General features: G+C 42.3%; 2 protein-coding genes across 2 annotated transcripts in view; both read right to left on the bottom strand.

Moving 5' to 3' along the window:
- LOC310662821 (C-type lectin BpLec-like) overlaps positions 1 to 8,569 on the bottom strand; it is a 56,216-nt gene extending 47,647 nt beyond the window's left edge. The window contains exon 1 of the mRNA XM_083409976.1: positions 8,481 to 8,569. The gene's annotated coding sequence lies outside the window, so the exon portion shown is untranslated. The remainder of the gene's footprint in view (positions 1 to 8,480) is intronic.
- A 1,731-nt stretch (positions 8,570 to 10,300) lies between these two features.
- LOC310662229 (vomeronasal type-2 receptor 26-like) lies at positions 10,301 to 15,413 on the bottom strand (the record flags this gene model as incomplete). Its single annotated transcript, XM_083409002.1, has 5 exons — positions 10,301 to 10,312; positions 10,983 to 11,605; positions 12,328 to 12,454; positions 13,655 to 13,882; positions 14,628 to 15,413. 5 exons carry the CDS (start codon positions 15,411 to 15,413, stop codon positions 10,301 to 10,303), a joined length of 1,776 nt encoding a protein of 591 aa, XP_083265128.1.
- Positions 15,414 to 15,980: the final 567 nt, after the last annotated feature.

Raw genomic sequence — 15,980 nt, 5'->3', positions numbered from 1 at the left:
CACAATGTCTTTTTAGCAGCCCTTGAATCTAAGCCTTATAGATATGCTTTCCTTTAAAAAAAACACCCCAAAAACTACTTGGGAAGCAAAACCTTCCTGCTCTTTTTTTATTCAATGGGATTCGCTTCCCATATAATCGTCCGTGGGATTATAGGGTGTGATCACACAACCTTCCATTGGAAATTGCTTATTCCCAAGCAAACACTTGTTAAGGAAAGCTCTCCTTGATCCCAAATATTTGAGAGGAAGCATCCCATTGGGCTCTGTGGAACTGCCTTTCACGCAAATCTGATTTAAGCTGCAATATGGCTGCAGCCACTTACCTGGGAGTAAGCACCACTAAGCTCAGTGGTGATTACTTCGAGTAGGTATACATAGATTTGCCCTGTCAGGCTAAAAGCTGATGCATGTTTGGGGTGTGGAGCAAAGCCCATGGAACTGAACAAGGCTTACTTGCAAGAAAATTTTGGCATAGGAATGGGTTGCAACATCTATGGGTTGAAGTATCTTGAACACTTCAGCTGGGTTGTGGATGGGGCTCATATGGGCAAAAACAGGGGCAATCTAGTAGCCACACTTAAGCACTTTGGAATCCCCATGGATTTCAACAGGATTCGGGCCCTGTACCCACTGAACACAATGAAGGGACTTGTTTTCAAATTAATGTTGTCCCTACTGCTGGGCTTTGCTCTTTGAGGGAAAAGGAGGGAACTGCAGTTTATCAGGCTCAAAATGAAAAGGTGATTTTTTTGGTATCATCTTAAAGAATATCAAGTTGTAGGTAGTTCCACTTCAGTGTAGCAATACAGAAACACCACAATTAACTGGGGTGGGGGCAGTAGAATAGCATTTCAAGCAAGTCCAAATTTGTATTGAAGTACTTCTTAATTCTTTCCATAAGAATGAATATCTTACTTGAAAGACAACTATGAAAAACATTTTTAACACTGTGGTATAGAGGGATTTGATTAGGTCACATATGGTGCCTTAGACTGATGATGTAGAATTTATTTCTGCTAACTCAAGTGGTGGGACAAAAATCTGAATGTGCCCTGTGAAGGCTGACAGAAGAACCGAAGACAGAAGCCGATGCAGTTGTTTATTTTATCAAGTCATGAGTAATCTGTGGACCCAACAGAAAATTCCCTGTAAATAAGTAACTACTTACTGAGCAGATAATGAAGAGATTTGTGAGTGCTCCATAAATTTCTGCATTCTGAAGTTTGCTACTCAAGCAACGAGACCAACCTTCTGATTGGCAAGCCCTAGGCTTAGTGGTTTAGACCACAGTGCCACCCATGTCCGTAACTACTTACTGAGAACTACTTACTAAGTAACTACTTACTGAGCAGATAATGCAGAGGATTGTGGGTTCTCCATAAATTTCAGCATTCCGAAGTTTGCTAGGGTAATGGATATGAATTCACCAATGATCATGTCTGCTGGAGGACCATATGAATTGGTTTGAATTGTTTTGCTTAATCTGCAAGAGCTCAAACTCTTGCTAGAAGAACAATGCATCAGCAACAGCAGGAAAAGCAGGAGGCGTGCTAACCATTCTTGGGCTGAACTGGAAGCAATCATGTTTACCTATAGTCACTAACAGTCTTGGCTGAAGTTATAAGGAAACTTGGCTGCATGGAGGTATGTACCTGCCTCAAATCTACCTCCCTAACTGGATTCATGTAAGTTGATAGGACAGGCGCCTATATAGACTGCAACACAGGACTGTCACATTTGGAAAGGGCTGTTTCTGTGGCTTATATTGTGCCTGGCATCTGATTTGCCATGGGACATTTAAAAGTAGTGATGCTGATCGATAATTATAAAAATTACAGGGTGAAGTATTTGTTTTGCTAAGGTCCTCAGGTCTCAGAACAAGCAAAGTTCTTACCCTTTAAAATATGGCTCTTTTGGGGGGGGGCGTTATTGCAGTATTGTTTTTATTTTGATTTTATATATTGTGATCTTTTTTGTGAACCATCCTGAAACTTCTGGGTATATGGTGGTATATAAATTCAATAAATGAAGTGAAATGGCTTCTTAGAAGGGGGTCCAGGAGGGCACAATGACTGCTCCCCACATTAACTGGGGGGTGGCTTTTGCGTGGTCACGCACAGCCTCCCCCAGGACTATGAGTCTCCAGGCTAGGTAGCTTGGCTTCGCTGCTCCCCCACCCACTTAGCTGGATACCTTGAGGTTCCCGCCTAGCCTCAACAATTAGCCAATTACGGTCAGGGGGCCCTTGCCAAAAGGGGGTCTCAAAAAATGGTCAGGGGGATACCTCCTGCAGAGGCACATCTGACCTTTGCGTTGATGTTCTATTGATAACAATACCACTTGAAGATTTCTCTCTCTCTGTTTCCAACAAACTTCCAAGCCGACTTGGAAGCTTGATTCCCATGTGGGTCTGAATATCCCCATAAACATTCAAGGGGTATGTTTGTCCCCCAAAGAAGGGAGTTTACATTCTCCATTATATTTACTCCCAGCCTCAAAGCACCCACAGAGCCACAAATGGCAAGATGACTATTATGCAGCCTGTGGAATGTGCTCAGAAGCAGCCCTGGGGCTGTGGTGCCTGATCACATGATGACAACTGGCTGTGTCTATAAACATGAACTCTGCACACTGGGACAGAACTGAGTGGGGAACCAGAGTTGCGAAAGTGTTGGGGGAAGCATTCCAAGCTGCCAGACATTAATGCTGAACCATATGCGCTCTATATTGTGAATGCCCTATGGGTGGGGGTTAAATGGAAGGAGAAAATCTAGACATTGGGGGGATGGGGAAATGGAAAAAAGGAGAAAGGCAGTGGTGATAGCTCCCCACCCTAATATTTGACTGCTATACCTTTCTTGCTGAAACCCGGTTTTGCTGGAGTCATGAGCATCAAAAAACCTCCTATCCATCTCCCAGCAGACACCATGTCCCCCCCCCCCCGGATGATTCACTTGGAATAACCATATGCCACTGTGTAGTATAATTCCTGGCAGGAAATGGTTGTAGCCTACCTGCTCTCATCAAACGTGTTGCAGACACTGAGCGCCAGTTGGATCTAGCCAGGGCCTCAACTTTTATTGCCAATGAATCTCCCAGGTACTCTGCCTCCCCTATGGTATGTCTAGCTAAACTTGAAGCCCCTAAGCGCCGGAAGGCCTTTACCTTGGCTCGATGTCATGCCCTCCCTTCAGCTGTCCTTGAAGGAAGGACAGCTTACAGGAAGATTGCTTACCTGGAGAGACAATGCGCCTGTGACTCTGGATAAATGGAAACAACAGAGCATGTGCTTCTCCATTAACTTTATTATATATATATATTTTTAAATAATATTTATTGAGTTTTCCAATAACACAACACAACATATCCACAAAAAACACATAAAAAAAAGAATAGAGGAAAAAAAGAGATAAAGACAAAAGAAAACCCAAACGAAGAGGAAAAAAAGAGAAAAAAAACCCTCTCCTCCATCCCCCCCACAAAAAATCTCAAAAAACAAAAACTCAAAAAAGAGAAAAGAAAAACCCCAAACAACTCAAAGTTTCAAATTCCTTCTTTTTTAACCTGTTTCTTTGACTTCCTCCCACCTCCCTCTTTGTATTCCAGTTTTTAATCTAATCGGCAAATTCCATCCAACTTTTAGTGCTTTTTCACTTATCTACCTTTACCACTTGTGAAGAAGAAAGACAATAATAGAAAAAGAAAATTTACTTTAAATCTTCTAATCTTAAACCCTATAATAACATGCCCTTATATCCTAATGTTTCATCTTCCTTATCTTACTCCCTGGAACCAAAATAAATTCCTTCCGTCATCCCCCAAAAATGCTTAAAATTATATTATATCAAATTTTACTTAAAAATTTCCAAATTTATCCCACCATCTCTTCCCCCCGGTTTCAGGTACTGCCAGTCTTTTTAACAGTTTTTTAAGGTCTTTGCAGTCCATAAGTTCAATCAGTCAGCCAGACTGTCTTATGTCCGAGGCCATTAATCCATATTCCTGGCCTGTCAGCAGAGTCTTTTTCGAGCCCAAAGTTATGTCCAAATGCACATTCCCCTCCACATTTCCTTTGTCCTTCTTGAGCAAGCTTGCCCAAACTCTATAATTCCTCTTGTGAACCAAAAAATTGTCCAAGACTTGCTCCGCATACTCCTTTAAATTGCTAATTTTCCCTTCTTCAATTTTTCTCAAAGTGCCAGTTTCCAAAATGTATCTTGTCAGACCTGTATCACTCAATCCATATATGGCACTACTTTTCCAAATCCGTCCTTTGGGCTCTTTACTCTCATAGTCCATTTTTTGTCCATCAATCTGATGCTCTATTACTATATTTTCCACTGACGATTTCTCTTGCAAAGACAGCGCCTGTTCTGTTTGATTCATATTCTTAGTTAATTTCAATCCTTGAGCCGAGTTTGCTAGTTTTTGTCCTTGTTGAGCCAGGCTGTGTACATTTTCCTTCAAATCCAAAATGCCAAATTCCAAAATAGACAGTTTTTTTTGAAATTGTTCAAACAGGGCTGTTATTTTTTCTTCCATGCTCCCAAGCCTAGTCTTTCAATGTTATCTTGTTGTCAAGGTCAAATGCTTGTATTCCTCTGCCAGATTTCAGCCTGTGTGGGAATTTTCCATCCAAAACATGTGACAGTCCGATATGTGTTTCTGTAACTTTCCACGGCAGCCGGATACAATTCCTTCGGTTATTTTTTATCCACCTTTCAGTAACAATTATAGCTCAACTCCATTTTTCCTTTCCAACAAATAAAAGACGAAAAGATTCAGTTCTCCCTTGATCTGTTCTTTTTGGTGATTATTTCTAGTTATAAAATAAAGGTTCTTTCCTTTGGCAGCCCGGTCCCGGGAGACGGTAATCCACTGCTCTGCAGGGCTATAAACAGTTAAAAGAATCTGCAGGGCTATAAACAGTTAAAGAATCTCCCCCTCTTCCTCTGCCTCCGAGGGGGGGTTTAGAAAGCTTAGATGGCAGATTTGTTTCTTTGCGAAGTACTTTTTAAGGGCTCCAGTCCTTTCACTTTTGCCTTGATCTTTCTACAGAGTGGAAGGTGGGCTTCCTGTTTTGACCTTCCATCCAATACCGAATTTCAATAATTTATAATCCAATTTCCATTTACTTACAAAAGTTTCTTTAATCCGAATGTGCACAGGAAAAGTTGGCGCTTCCCTGACAGTAGCTATGCGGCTTCACTCCCCGAAAACAGCGATCGATCCAAAGTGCCGCGCCGCTCACCCCACGTCGCTCCATTATCTTTATTATAGAGACATTTGTACCAGCCTCATCTTACCACTACTGCATAAGTACCCAGGGCGCACAGGAAAATTCTATACCTTCCTGCCACTTTCAGATACCAATCATGCTACAACATACGTTGAGCACAGCATTGCTCAAAATTAGTCAGATGATGACCTGTGTCACAAACTAGATATAATGAACACTCGTATTAGAGTGCTCTGTAGACTGACAGCTATAGTCTTATATATACTAACCTTTTACTCTCTTTCACTCTTGGTTCCTAACCCTTCTTTTAGACTCTCTCATTTTCTTTTGGATTCTGATAGACTTTTATATATACTTTCTGTTTTAACTCCTTTTAAAAAATGTTTTTTGATTTTAAATGATTGTACCCTTCCCTCCTTACGCTGGTCTATGACTGTAATAAAGATTTGATTTGGTTGTAGCCTACTACCCATGTGGACGGAAACATGAAAGAAAATCTCAGACAGTGCAGTACTGCATTCCACATTCCCTTCCTTGGATGCAATAAGATAAAGAAAAGGAAATGAAATTAAACACACATCAAATGTTATGCAACTTTCTCATCAGTTTAATAGTGACAGACATTGCTGGTTTAACAGAATCAAAGCAGGTTTCTTTGCCACTATGGTTTAAGGGTGCTTTGTTTGTTTGTTTGTTTTAATTGCAGTAAAGCAGAGCTGGACAGAATGGCAGCAGAAGGGGGTTTTCAGTGGAGTTACAAGGGGTGGCATAATTGTTAAAAAGCTGAATATTTGGATCTGGGTGTTGGAAATCTTATGCTGTGACGATGATGCTTTCGTCAAAGTGCACAGGCTCATTATTCTGATTACAGGCAATGACAATGTATCTGGACGATCTGTTATCAGAGTACTTGCAAGGTGGGTGAGTTGAGCCGCCTTTGTGCTTGCAGGTGGTGACAGTGATGGGGCGGAGAGCAATCCTCAGCCCGTTCCCATAATCCTCCCCTCCAGATTCAGTACACACAGATCTGATGTTATTCTTGGTGCCGTGGATGAAGGTGTTCACTTCCTTGCATGCTGGTTTGTCCAGCCCACGTCTTTTCATCATGACGTCACAATACTGCTTTCCAACGCTGCTCTTGGGATTATCGTAGTGCTGGGTTAGGAACTTCTCATAGCTGGGTGCACAATAGGCTCCCAGTGCCAGAACAGACACCAGAAAGGTGAGGAGCACAAGGCCAGATCCCTTGAAAGGCATCATCGTGGGCGACTGTTTCCTGAAAGAGATACCTGGGGGGAAAGTAAAGTGGGTGTGTAAATGCTTTCTTTCTGTTTGCCACCAGAGGGTGCTTTGTGAAACAGCTTGGAGCTCAAATGAATGCTGTACTGTATATCCTTGCAAATTCTTATCTGCAAATGTTGTGGTGGATGTTATCTAGTCATGATCACATAACCATGTGAATATTGATACAAACCAGTCACCATGCATCATTCTTGTTTGTAAAACCCAATAAAAAAACCAATATAAAAGAAGAAGCTTGGACCATTGTTGAGGGTCAGGGAGAGGAGGCAAAGAAGATAGGATATTTGTACAAGCTCAGTTAAGTTTCTGGCTGAAGTGAGATGTGAGCACGGGACTCACTGGTATGAATCTGAGCTCCAGACTAGCACTGAGAGACCAGGGTTCAAATCCCCACTCAGCCGTGAAGCTCATTGGGAAACCCTGGGTCAGTCTCAGTCTCTTACCCTAGCCTGCCTCACAGGATTGATGAGAGGACTGACTGAAGGAGGAGAACGATGGATGATGCCTTGAGCTCCTTGGTGAAAAGGTGGGGTATCAATCAATCAATCAATCAATATATCCATCCATCCATCCTCCACCGCACCCCCTTGCTCTGTCCCTGAGTAGCCCACTAGCATTAGCAATAAAAAAAAGGAGATATGGAGATGGCAGAGGCAGGACAGAGGTGGCCTTGCATGTGCTGAGTGAAAATCACTGGAATTATCAGGGTGTGTCCCGCCCCCCAGTGATCTTAACCCATCTTACACAGCTGGAGAAATTCCATGGGAAATTCAACTGTGTTGAAAAACTCAAAGAAAGACAAATTTCAAAGGGTGGCTGTGTTTAACCTCTCATATTGTTTCAGATACTGCAAATTCAATAAGTTTGCCTTTAAATGGAAACTGAACTGAATTTCTCCCCAACCCCAACTCCAGCTTACCCAGGTGCAGTTCTGTTGAAGTGATGGATTCCTCTTTCTACAACTCTGTCTCCCAAGTTGGCTGCCTTAATTCTTATATGGAGCTTAGTCAGGTCAGAGACAGGGGAAAGGAGGAAGGAATTTCAGCCTTTTAGATATATGCAGAGTACATATGAAGAAAGAAAGGATGTACTTCAAATACTCATAAAAACACATGATTTGGTTGCATGAATGTATTTGTGTGGAAGGTGATGGGAAAATAAATATTCTAAATACAATAAAAAGACTTAACTCAAAGAGCAAGTCTAGAATCAAAGAGCAGGTCTACAATCTGGAGATACTGTAAAACCAAATCCAGGAGGGGCACTTCCTTCACCACTTTCTATTTTGAAACTGAAAGGTTCCAGCGAAATGGGGTGCTGAGTCTGCTCCAAGGGCACACCCTCACTTCAGGTAGTGCAAAGTTAGCCTGCAACAAGACTGGCCTGCATCCTTCAGAAATGGAGAGACTGCCTTGGAATCTTTCCCAGAATCCTCTACCACATGCAAGACTGAGTCATAGCAGAAGAGTCAATGTGGCAAGAATTCCATAAAACCGAAACTGTGGAAATCACTTGCGTTATTCATTTTTTTAAATTGGGGGTTGACGAGGTCTAGATTTTAGAAGAAAATGGGAAATGACTGAGGGGAGCTAAACTCCTCCCCCCTCTTTGCCTCCTCATGCTATTTAACTTCTCCCTCCTTGGCTCAACTGGAATATAAGTAACTGTGGTGATGGTGGGTGGGGAGCTTAAACTGGGGAGTGTTCTACCTCTTCTACTACACCCATGCCCTTGCTTTCTAATTCTTAACTTCTCAACCCACAAACCCACATAATATATGTATACTCACTTACCTGCGAGAACTGAATGGGACTTTGCTGGAAGAAGGATGTGGACAGATATGTGGGTATAGAGTATATTGCTAGTGAGAGCCCCCAATACAAAATATAAATCAGTAGCCATAGAATCATAAGTAAGTTTGTGATTGTCTCCAACTTACCCAAGTTTTGTCCTGTGAGGTGATGGATATCGCGTTATGCAGGGGCAGGTTTGTCTCTGAAGCTGCTGCCTCAATTCTTATATAGATCTTGGTGAGGTTGGGGGTTGGGACCGGGAAGGGAGAAGGATGAAAGTTCAATCACTTGCCATATGTTGAGTAGATATGGATAGGATAAATATGTTTCAATTTCCCTGGAATTCCCTCCAGTGTGGACTTAATTTATGTTGAGTAGATATTGATAGGATAAATATGTTTCAATTTCCCTGGAATTCCCTCCAGGACTTAATTTATGGTTTTGACCACTATAGAGTTATGTTTCTGACAATGGGTTGGAAAGCAAATACCCTAAATAAAAAATAAGCACACATAATTAACATCAGATAATGCAGCTGCCTTCTGGAGCTTAGTCCATATTCAGGCGGAGTACTTTGTTCGATATGTTTGATATTAAAATGAAAGGGGAACAGAGTGCACCTTTTGCTCAAGGGCACAGACTCACTTTGCATTCTTGATACCCAACAAGAATGGCCAGCTTCCTTCAAAATGGAGTGTTTACACTAGAACATTTCCCAGAATCCTCTGCTACATGAAGGGATTCCGTGACAGGCAAATCCACATGGCAAAGAAGCCACAACTGTCAAAATAGCTTCTGTAAATTCAAGCTAGGTATCCACACACACACACACACACACACTTAAAAATGGAGCTTGGTGAGGTCTATTTTTTTCCATGAAAATAAAAAAGGCTGAAGGGGGAACTGAGATTTCAATTTCTTTGCTGTCCATGCTCTTTTGCTTTAGGTCCCCCACCCACGGTTCAATTCCAGGAATTCCAGGCTTGTTTTTAGATATGCTATAAGCCACCCAGATTGGCTGGGATGTTGTTATGATTGTGATTGTGATTATTATGGCTGGGAGAAAAACTAGACAGGGGTGAGGGTGGGTTGCAGCTCCCATCACCCCCATTACCATCCAGTTGACTCAACTACTAGAGGATTGTGTAGCTAGTCCATGATATCAGCTACTAAAACTTTGTGGCTGCTGTATTTTTCTGGTAACAGCAATTTCCTCACACACAACCCCCCACAACACTTGGGTTCTTATGGAAGGATGACACTCATTCATGCAGAGATGGTTTATTTATATGTATAAAGAGTATCTAGTGTGTGTGTAAGTAGGGCTGCTGGTCTGAATATCTTTTACAGGAACGCAGAAAATATTCTCACAGCATCCAGAAGTCTGAGTTTAAACATGCATGTCCACTGCCAGATGATTTATATTACGCTTGATGCTTTGCATGTTTGTATGGTCCATTGGGGATTTTTTTCTTAAAACACACACACACACACACACACACACACACACACGTGTCACACGTCTTTTTTTTGTATAAGGTTTTATTCAGACATTTCACAATACAATAAAAAGAAACTATTCTAAACAGAAAATAATAAAAAGAAAAGAACAAAACAAAAGAAGAAAAAGAGGTAGATGAATACAAAGCTCTCTCTCACATATATCCTAATTTTGAGCAATGGAATTCATTTAAAAGATACCTCTATTATTTAAGAACTCTGTGGTTATGGTCTTCCTGGGATCAAGGTCATGTCCCACTAACTTCTAATTTAATTTGGTAAGCAGAATGGTTAACTAGCACAAATTAACAAAAGCTTAAATGATTTTGATGTCCTATTTTTCAATCACTCAGCAGCTACTCCATTTTCAATCCTGCTGCAAATTGCTTCCATATAATATTCCATTTGGACTACGCCCTGGTGAAGCAGGCCCCTGTAAGTAACAGTATTTCACATTGTGCTCTCCTTAGTTTGTGTTCTGGGGGTATAGAAAGGTAGGCCAAAAAACAAAGATTGAGTCAACAAAACAACATACATAAAAATCTCTCAGTCTAACCTCCCTCACAGAGTTGTTGTGAAGGCAATACAGAGAGAGGAGAGCCATGTATGCCACCATGAAGACTTGGATGGCATAGAATAGGGGTTTCCAAACTTGGGTCTCCGGCTGTTGTTGGACTACAATTCCAAACATCCATAGCTGGCAAGGCTAGTTGTCAAGGATGGTGGGAACTGTAGTCCAAAACAGCTGAAGACCAAAGTTTGGGAACTGCTGGGATGAGGAGAAAAAGATAGAAGCAAAGGAAATAGCATCTTCTTGCCACAACATAAGGTCTCTGGCTAATGGCATCTCTTTCACCTTCTCAGCTATGGTCACCCTTCTTCTTTACTAGCTTCTCTTTACTGTTCATCTCAGGCCTAAATAAAATGATGAAGATTTTAGGGAGGAAGATGCAACCCAATAAGCCAGCAGTAGAGGCCAAGATGGAGAAGATCTCCACAGCCACCATGTATTTCCCTTTGGTGCTCAGATAAGTGGGGACAAAGGACAGCCAAACACTGCAGAATACCAGCATGCTGAAGGTAATCAACTTGGCTTCATTGAAAGTGTCAGGCAACTTCCTGGCAAAGAAAGCCACAGAGAAGCTCACAATGGCCAAAAGACCCATGTAGCCGAGAATAAGGTGGAACATGATGTCGGAGCCTTCATTGCACTGCACTATGATCTGCCCATCCTGGGAGTGCAGGTCAAACTCTGGGAATGGGGGAGAGGATGCCAGCCACCCAAGACAGATGCCAGCTTGAATGAGAGAGCAGAAGGTGATAAGGGATCCTGCCAGCCTCTTCCCAAGCCATTTCCTCAGGCTGCTCCCAGGCTTGGTCACCATGAATGCCAAAACCACAGTGAGGGTTTTGGCTAACACACAAGCAACAGCAATGGAGAAGACGATGCCAAAGACGGTTTGCCTCAAGACACAGGTCACCTTTGTAGGCCTGCCAATGAATAAGAAGGAGCAGAGAAAGCAGAGAAGCAGAGAAGAGAGCAAGGTGCAGGTGATGCCCCAGTTGTTGGCTTTGACAATGGGAGTGTTCCAGTGCAGACCGAAGGTCCCCATCACAACAAGTGTGACCAGGGAAAGCAGGAGAGCCAAGGAGGCCAGAATTGCCCCCAAGGGCTCCTCATAGGATAGGTAGCTTATTTTTTTCGGAATACATTTGTCCTGAAAGGCATTTGGGTAGTGATCATCTGGGCATTTCTCACACTGATCTGCATCTGAAAGTGAGAAGCTTGCTTTTAGCATTTCTTGAAGCAATAATTATTAATATTATTGGTACTGTCTATTATGCTGTACGCAGAACATATTACTCAGGTGATGAACCACCAAGCCTAATTTTTCAACTAAGTGGTGGTTCATCTCTGAACATCTCATCTGTACTAATCAATCTATTCATATTTATTTGTCATGGTTGCAGTATACAGATTGATTTCAGTGGTTCCCCCTTAAACATGTCTATCTCTGCATCCAGGTCCAAGTTTTTGCATTTCTAAGCTTGTGGCTCACTGTTTCTTTTTTACACTTTCCGTAATGGAACTTGGGAGTGCATGAAACAGCCAGGTAGCCTGTCATCAGGAAAATCTATATTTGAAAAGAAATAACTGTTCCCAATGATTGAAACTGTGTGGATACAATAGAGGAGATAATTTACTATTTGTTAATAACAGAAGATGAAAATGTGTTGGCTGCAGTTTCAATGGTGAGAAAAGGGAATCTATGGCATGGTGCTTACTCCCATGTGGATGTAATTGCACACAAGATATGCCTGAATAGGTGTGCAAAAGGTAGGGGAGAGGAAAGGAGAATATGTGTCAATAACATAAACACATGTGCTTGGGATCCATGCCAGAAAATAAGCAGACATAATAAGACTGAAACATGAATGTCTGTGTTGGAGAGGAAGATGGGAATTCCAGTTGACTCGGGTTCCTTCACTTACCCTTCTGGACTGAAATCCTCCCTTTAGGGCACTGAACACAGTCGTAGCAACAGATTTGCTTTCCCTGCTGGGTAACCATACTCTGTCCAGGGTGGCAGCTTTCAACACAGGTGGAAATGGGCAGCATCTAATGGTAATGACAAGCAAGGGATTTTGAATGGAATAAGCTCGTTTCTCTACATAAATCTTATTGCCATCTATGTCTGCTTTGCAGCAGAAAAGTCATAGGACTGAAATTAGAGGATGGCTCTCAAGCACTTGCTCCCTGGGCAAGCATCAGGCCCCCTGATAAAGATGCTTTGTGCTGTGACTTAACCATTTGGCCAGTCCAGCACAGTCCAGTCTGAATGGCAAAGAGAAGTTAGTGCCAACCTTCTCCTTGATAACCCACTGCTGATTTCCTCCTACAAACGCTATCTTTTAAAGTTTAAATAAGAATATTTTTTTATTTATAGAATCATAGAATCATAGAGTTGGAAGAGACCACAAGGGCCATCAAGTCCAACCCGCTGCCAAGCAGTAAACACCATCAGAGGACTCCTGACAAATGGTTGTCAAGCCTCTAGTGTACTTGAAGTTGCAGATTAATATATACAATGCAGGTAGGTGTTACTTACACTGCTAACATATCTTACATAGATTTTTATCTAAGATAAATACTGTTACAGACTGACAGAAGCACAACAGAATATTCCTGTTGCTCTAACTGTTTAGACTGCTCATATTTGCCATAACTGTATATGTTGGTTTGAATCTCTGAACATCCCTGAGACTTCTGGGTATTGGGCGGTATATAAATTCAATCAATCCATCAGTTAATTGCCTCAGACATATGACAGCACAGGGTTTTATAACCGTCTGTGCACCAGGACTTTCCTTAGCATTTTGGATGCTTTCATCCCACACATTATGGCTCAGCTTGATGTAGACCAACATCCTGGGACAGGTTATCTCCAGCACTCCATCCATCAATATTAGTGACCACACACTTCAGGCGGTGGATAATTTTCTTTCTACCTGGGCTCCGCATGGCAGAGATTGTTGGCAACAACGCATTTTAGAGCACAACAGTCCTTTTTCAAGAGCTTTAAACACTTGCCAATTCCTCACTCAGAAAGACCTTGTTCTTTAATCCTGATCTCTGAATTAGCTTCAAACTAGCTCTGGATGAACAGAGTAACAAAAACAGCATTTCATCAGTGAGTACCAGAGCTTCTCTCCTCACAATTCTCCTTTGTAGCCATTTCTGTTTTTCTGGATCCCCTGATCTTCTCATAAAAGATAATGATGATGGATGATGATTAAAACAAGAAATAGTCCCGCCCACCTGCTTGAACTTGGGATTCCATGCGATGGCACTTCCATCCACTGTGAACTCTTTTCCTGGGGGGCCCTGAGGGTCCACCCTCCCCACTCGGACTCTCTGGAAGGTCTCATTGGGAAATGTGACCAAGTTGAGGAGATCATAGCCACCTGCCTGCTGTCCCTTCTCATCCAAACAGATTTCTTCCCCAGCACTGTTGTTGAAGTGGATGTTCTTCAGGAAGGAGTGAAGCTAGATTGCAAGACACAGACAGTTAAGTTAAGACACAGACCTTGTAGGTTAATACACTCTCTCTTTCCCTCTGACAAGTGGACCTTTGGCTTTTTACTACCATTCATCAGTATGTTATAGGACACTGAAAGCTGCTTTACAGTGAGTGAAATCATTGCCCTAAATAGCTCAGTCACTGATTGTTATTGGCTCTCTAGGGTTTCAGAGTCTTTCCCAGCATGATCTTGAGATGCTGGGGGTTGAACATGGGACTTTTTGAATGAAAGCAGATGCTCTGCCATTGAGCTGTAAGCCTTTCCAGTTTCAATATTAGGAGACATGACTTGGTATGTTTTTAACTTGCCATAGATTCTGGGTAATTCAAAAACCTCCTCCATTAACATATGCAACTGCCTTGTGCTGAGTCAAACCATTGTTCTCTGCAGCCCAGAACTGTCTGCTCTGAATTGCCACAGTTCTATATGGCATACATCTGAGGTTTCAACCCATTTCTGATACCAGAGAACACTCCTGGCCCTTGCACAGTCCCAAGTAGGAGAATCCTGGATGGATTAATTTCAAGAGCTTTGAATGTGCAGCATGCAATGCATGTGGCCTTTCACTGAGATCAAGTCCCTCCCAATGATAGAGCTCACCACTGAAAATCCCCAAGGCCTCTCCTCCATGCCAGGGCTCAGCTGTGAAACATATGAACAGTAATAATAACTCCTGTTCTTCTAACATTGAGGAGAGTAGTTGACAGTACCTGCCAGGGTTTAACTTTCTGCTGCATCCATCTCTCAGCCAGTACTTTCTGTTTGGCTCTTGAGGAATACATACTATGGAGAGCATGTGCTACTGCATGGACGGCATTGTAGATGGTGTAGCTCTGGCTGGACATTTCCATTTCAAACACGGGTCCAGTGAGTTTCTCCAGCTTCTCCTCCCCAGTGCAGGGTTCATGAGTTGTCACAATTCGATTGTTTTCTGGAAATGAACAGAGGAATGCATGGGCCCAGAACGACTGGATGAAATAAAGATTTGGCTGCCATGGATTTATGGTCTGTAGAAAGTCCTGAAACCCTGGAACTGGATTTGAATGGAGTGTAAATGACAAAGTGCCATTGAAGGATTTTGACGGGAATTTGTCTCCAAATAGCACTGCAGTGAAATCCCATTGAGCTGTTGTAATCCACACCCTCTCCAGAGGGTACATATGGAAAATCTCACAGGAGACTAAAACCAGTCTCAAAGCCTCTAGAGACTGAATGTCTCCATAGACAAGAATCACATTCATTTGCCTTTGTGTGAGAGCAAACGCGATTGGTCTCAATTTTGGTTGAAGTAGCTCATTAGGTAAAAATTTTGTCACTAGTGGGATCACCAATGTCCAAGAAATGCAAAGATTATTCTGGGAAAGCCTTGGTCTCAGAGTACGAAGGAAGGTTTCCCCACTGTCATCATCTGAAACAAGGAGGCCAATCCAGTTCCACCCAAGCTTCCTGAGGAGCCAGACAATGCCATCATACTGAGCTTCTTCATTGGGGACCATTTGGAAGAAGGAAGGGAAGCGCCTTTGGTCACTCAGCCCTGGATCCAAGGAGCCATAGGTGAGCTAAAGGGAAAGGCATTCTCCTTTTAGGAATCCAAAAACCATCCATTTGTTCATAGAAAGAATACTTCATTATTTTGGTGGTTGACCACCTGGTCTTACTTTTGTAAGTATAACGCCCTGGCATTAGTAAGTCTCAAACTAGGAGAAGTTTCTAAGCAGGAAAATGGATGCTGCTATGATTACATGATTTGTGGCATGGCCAGGTTTGGAAGAACCAGAGCTTGGATTATTACTATTATGGGTTTATCCCCCCCCCCCCCAAATCCCAATGCAAATTGAGACGGCAGTGTTGGCAACACATAGCTAGGAGGCTTTAACATAATCATGTACCCATACCAAGTCTAAAGTAGGACACAAGTGTAGAAAACATAATGTAATGGGATTGAAATCTAACCTGGATGCTTTTTGGGGTTTTCTGTGTACGTCTGCCCTTGTGGTTGTATCTATGTATCTACACACATACCTGTGGAATCTTGTAGGTGTTTAATATATTGGCCATCTGAA

Source organism: Podarcis tiliguerta, assembly GCF_965153285.1.
Source record: "Podarcis tiliguerta genome assembly, chromosome: 13".
Classification (NCBI taxonomy): Eukaryota; Metazoa; Chordata; class Lepidosauria; order Squamata; family Lacertidae; genus Podarcis; species Podarcis tiliguerta.
Note: the sequence above shows the minus strand (reverse complement) of the source record. Positions and strands in the feature narration are given on the sequence as shown.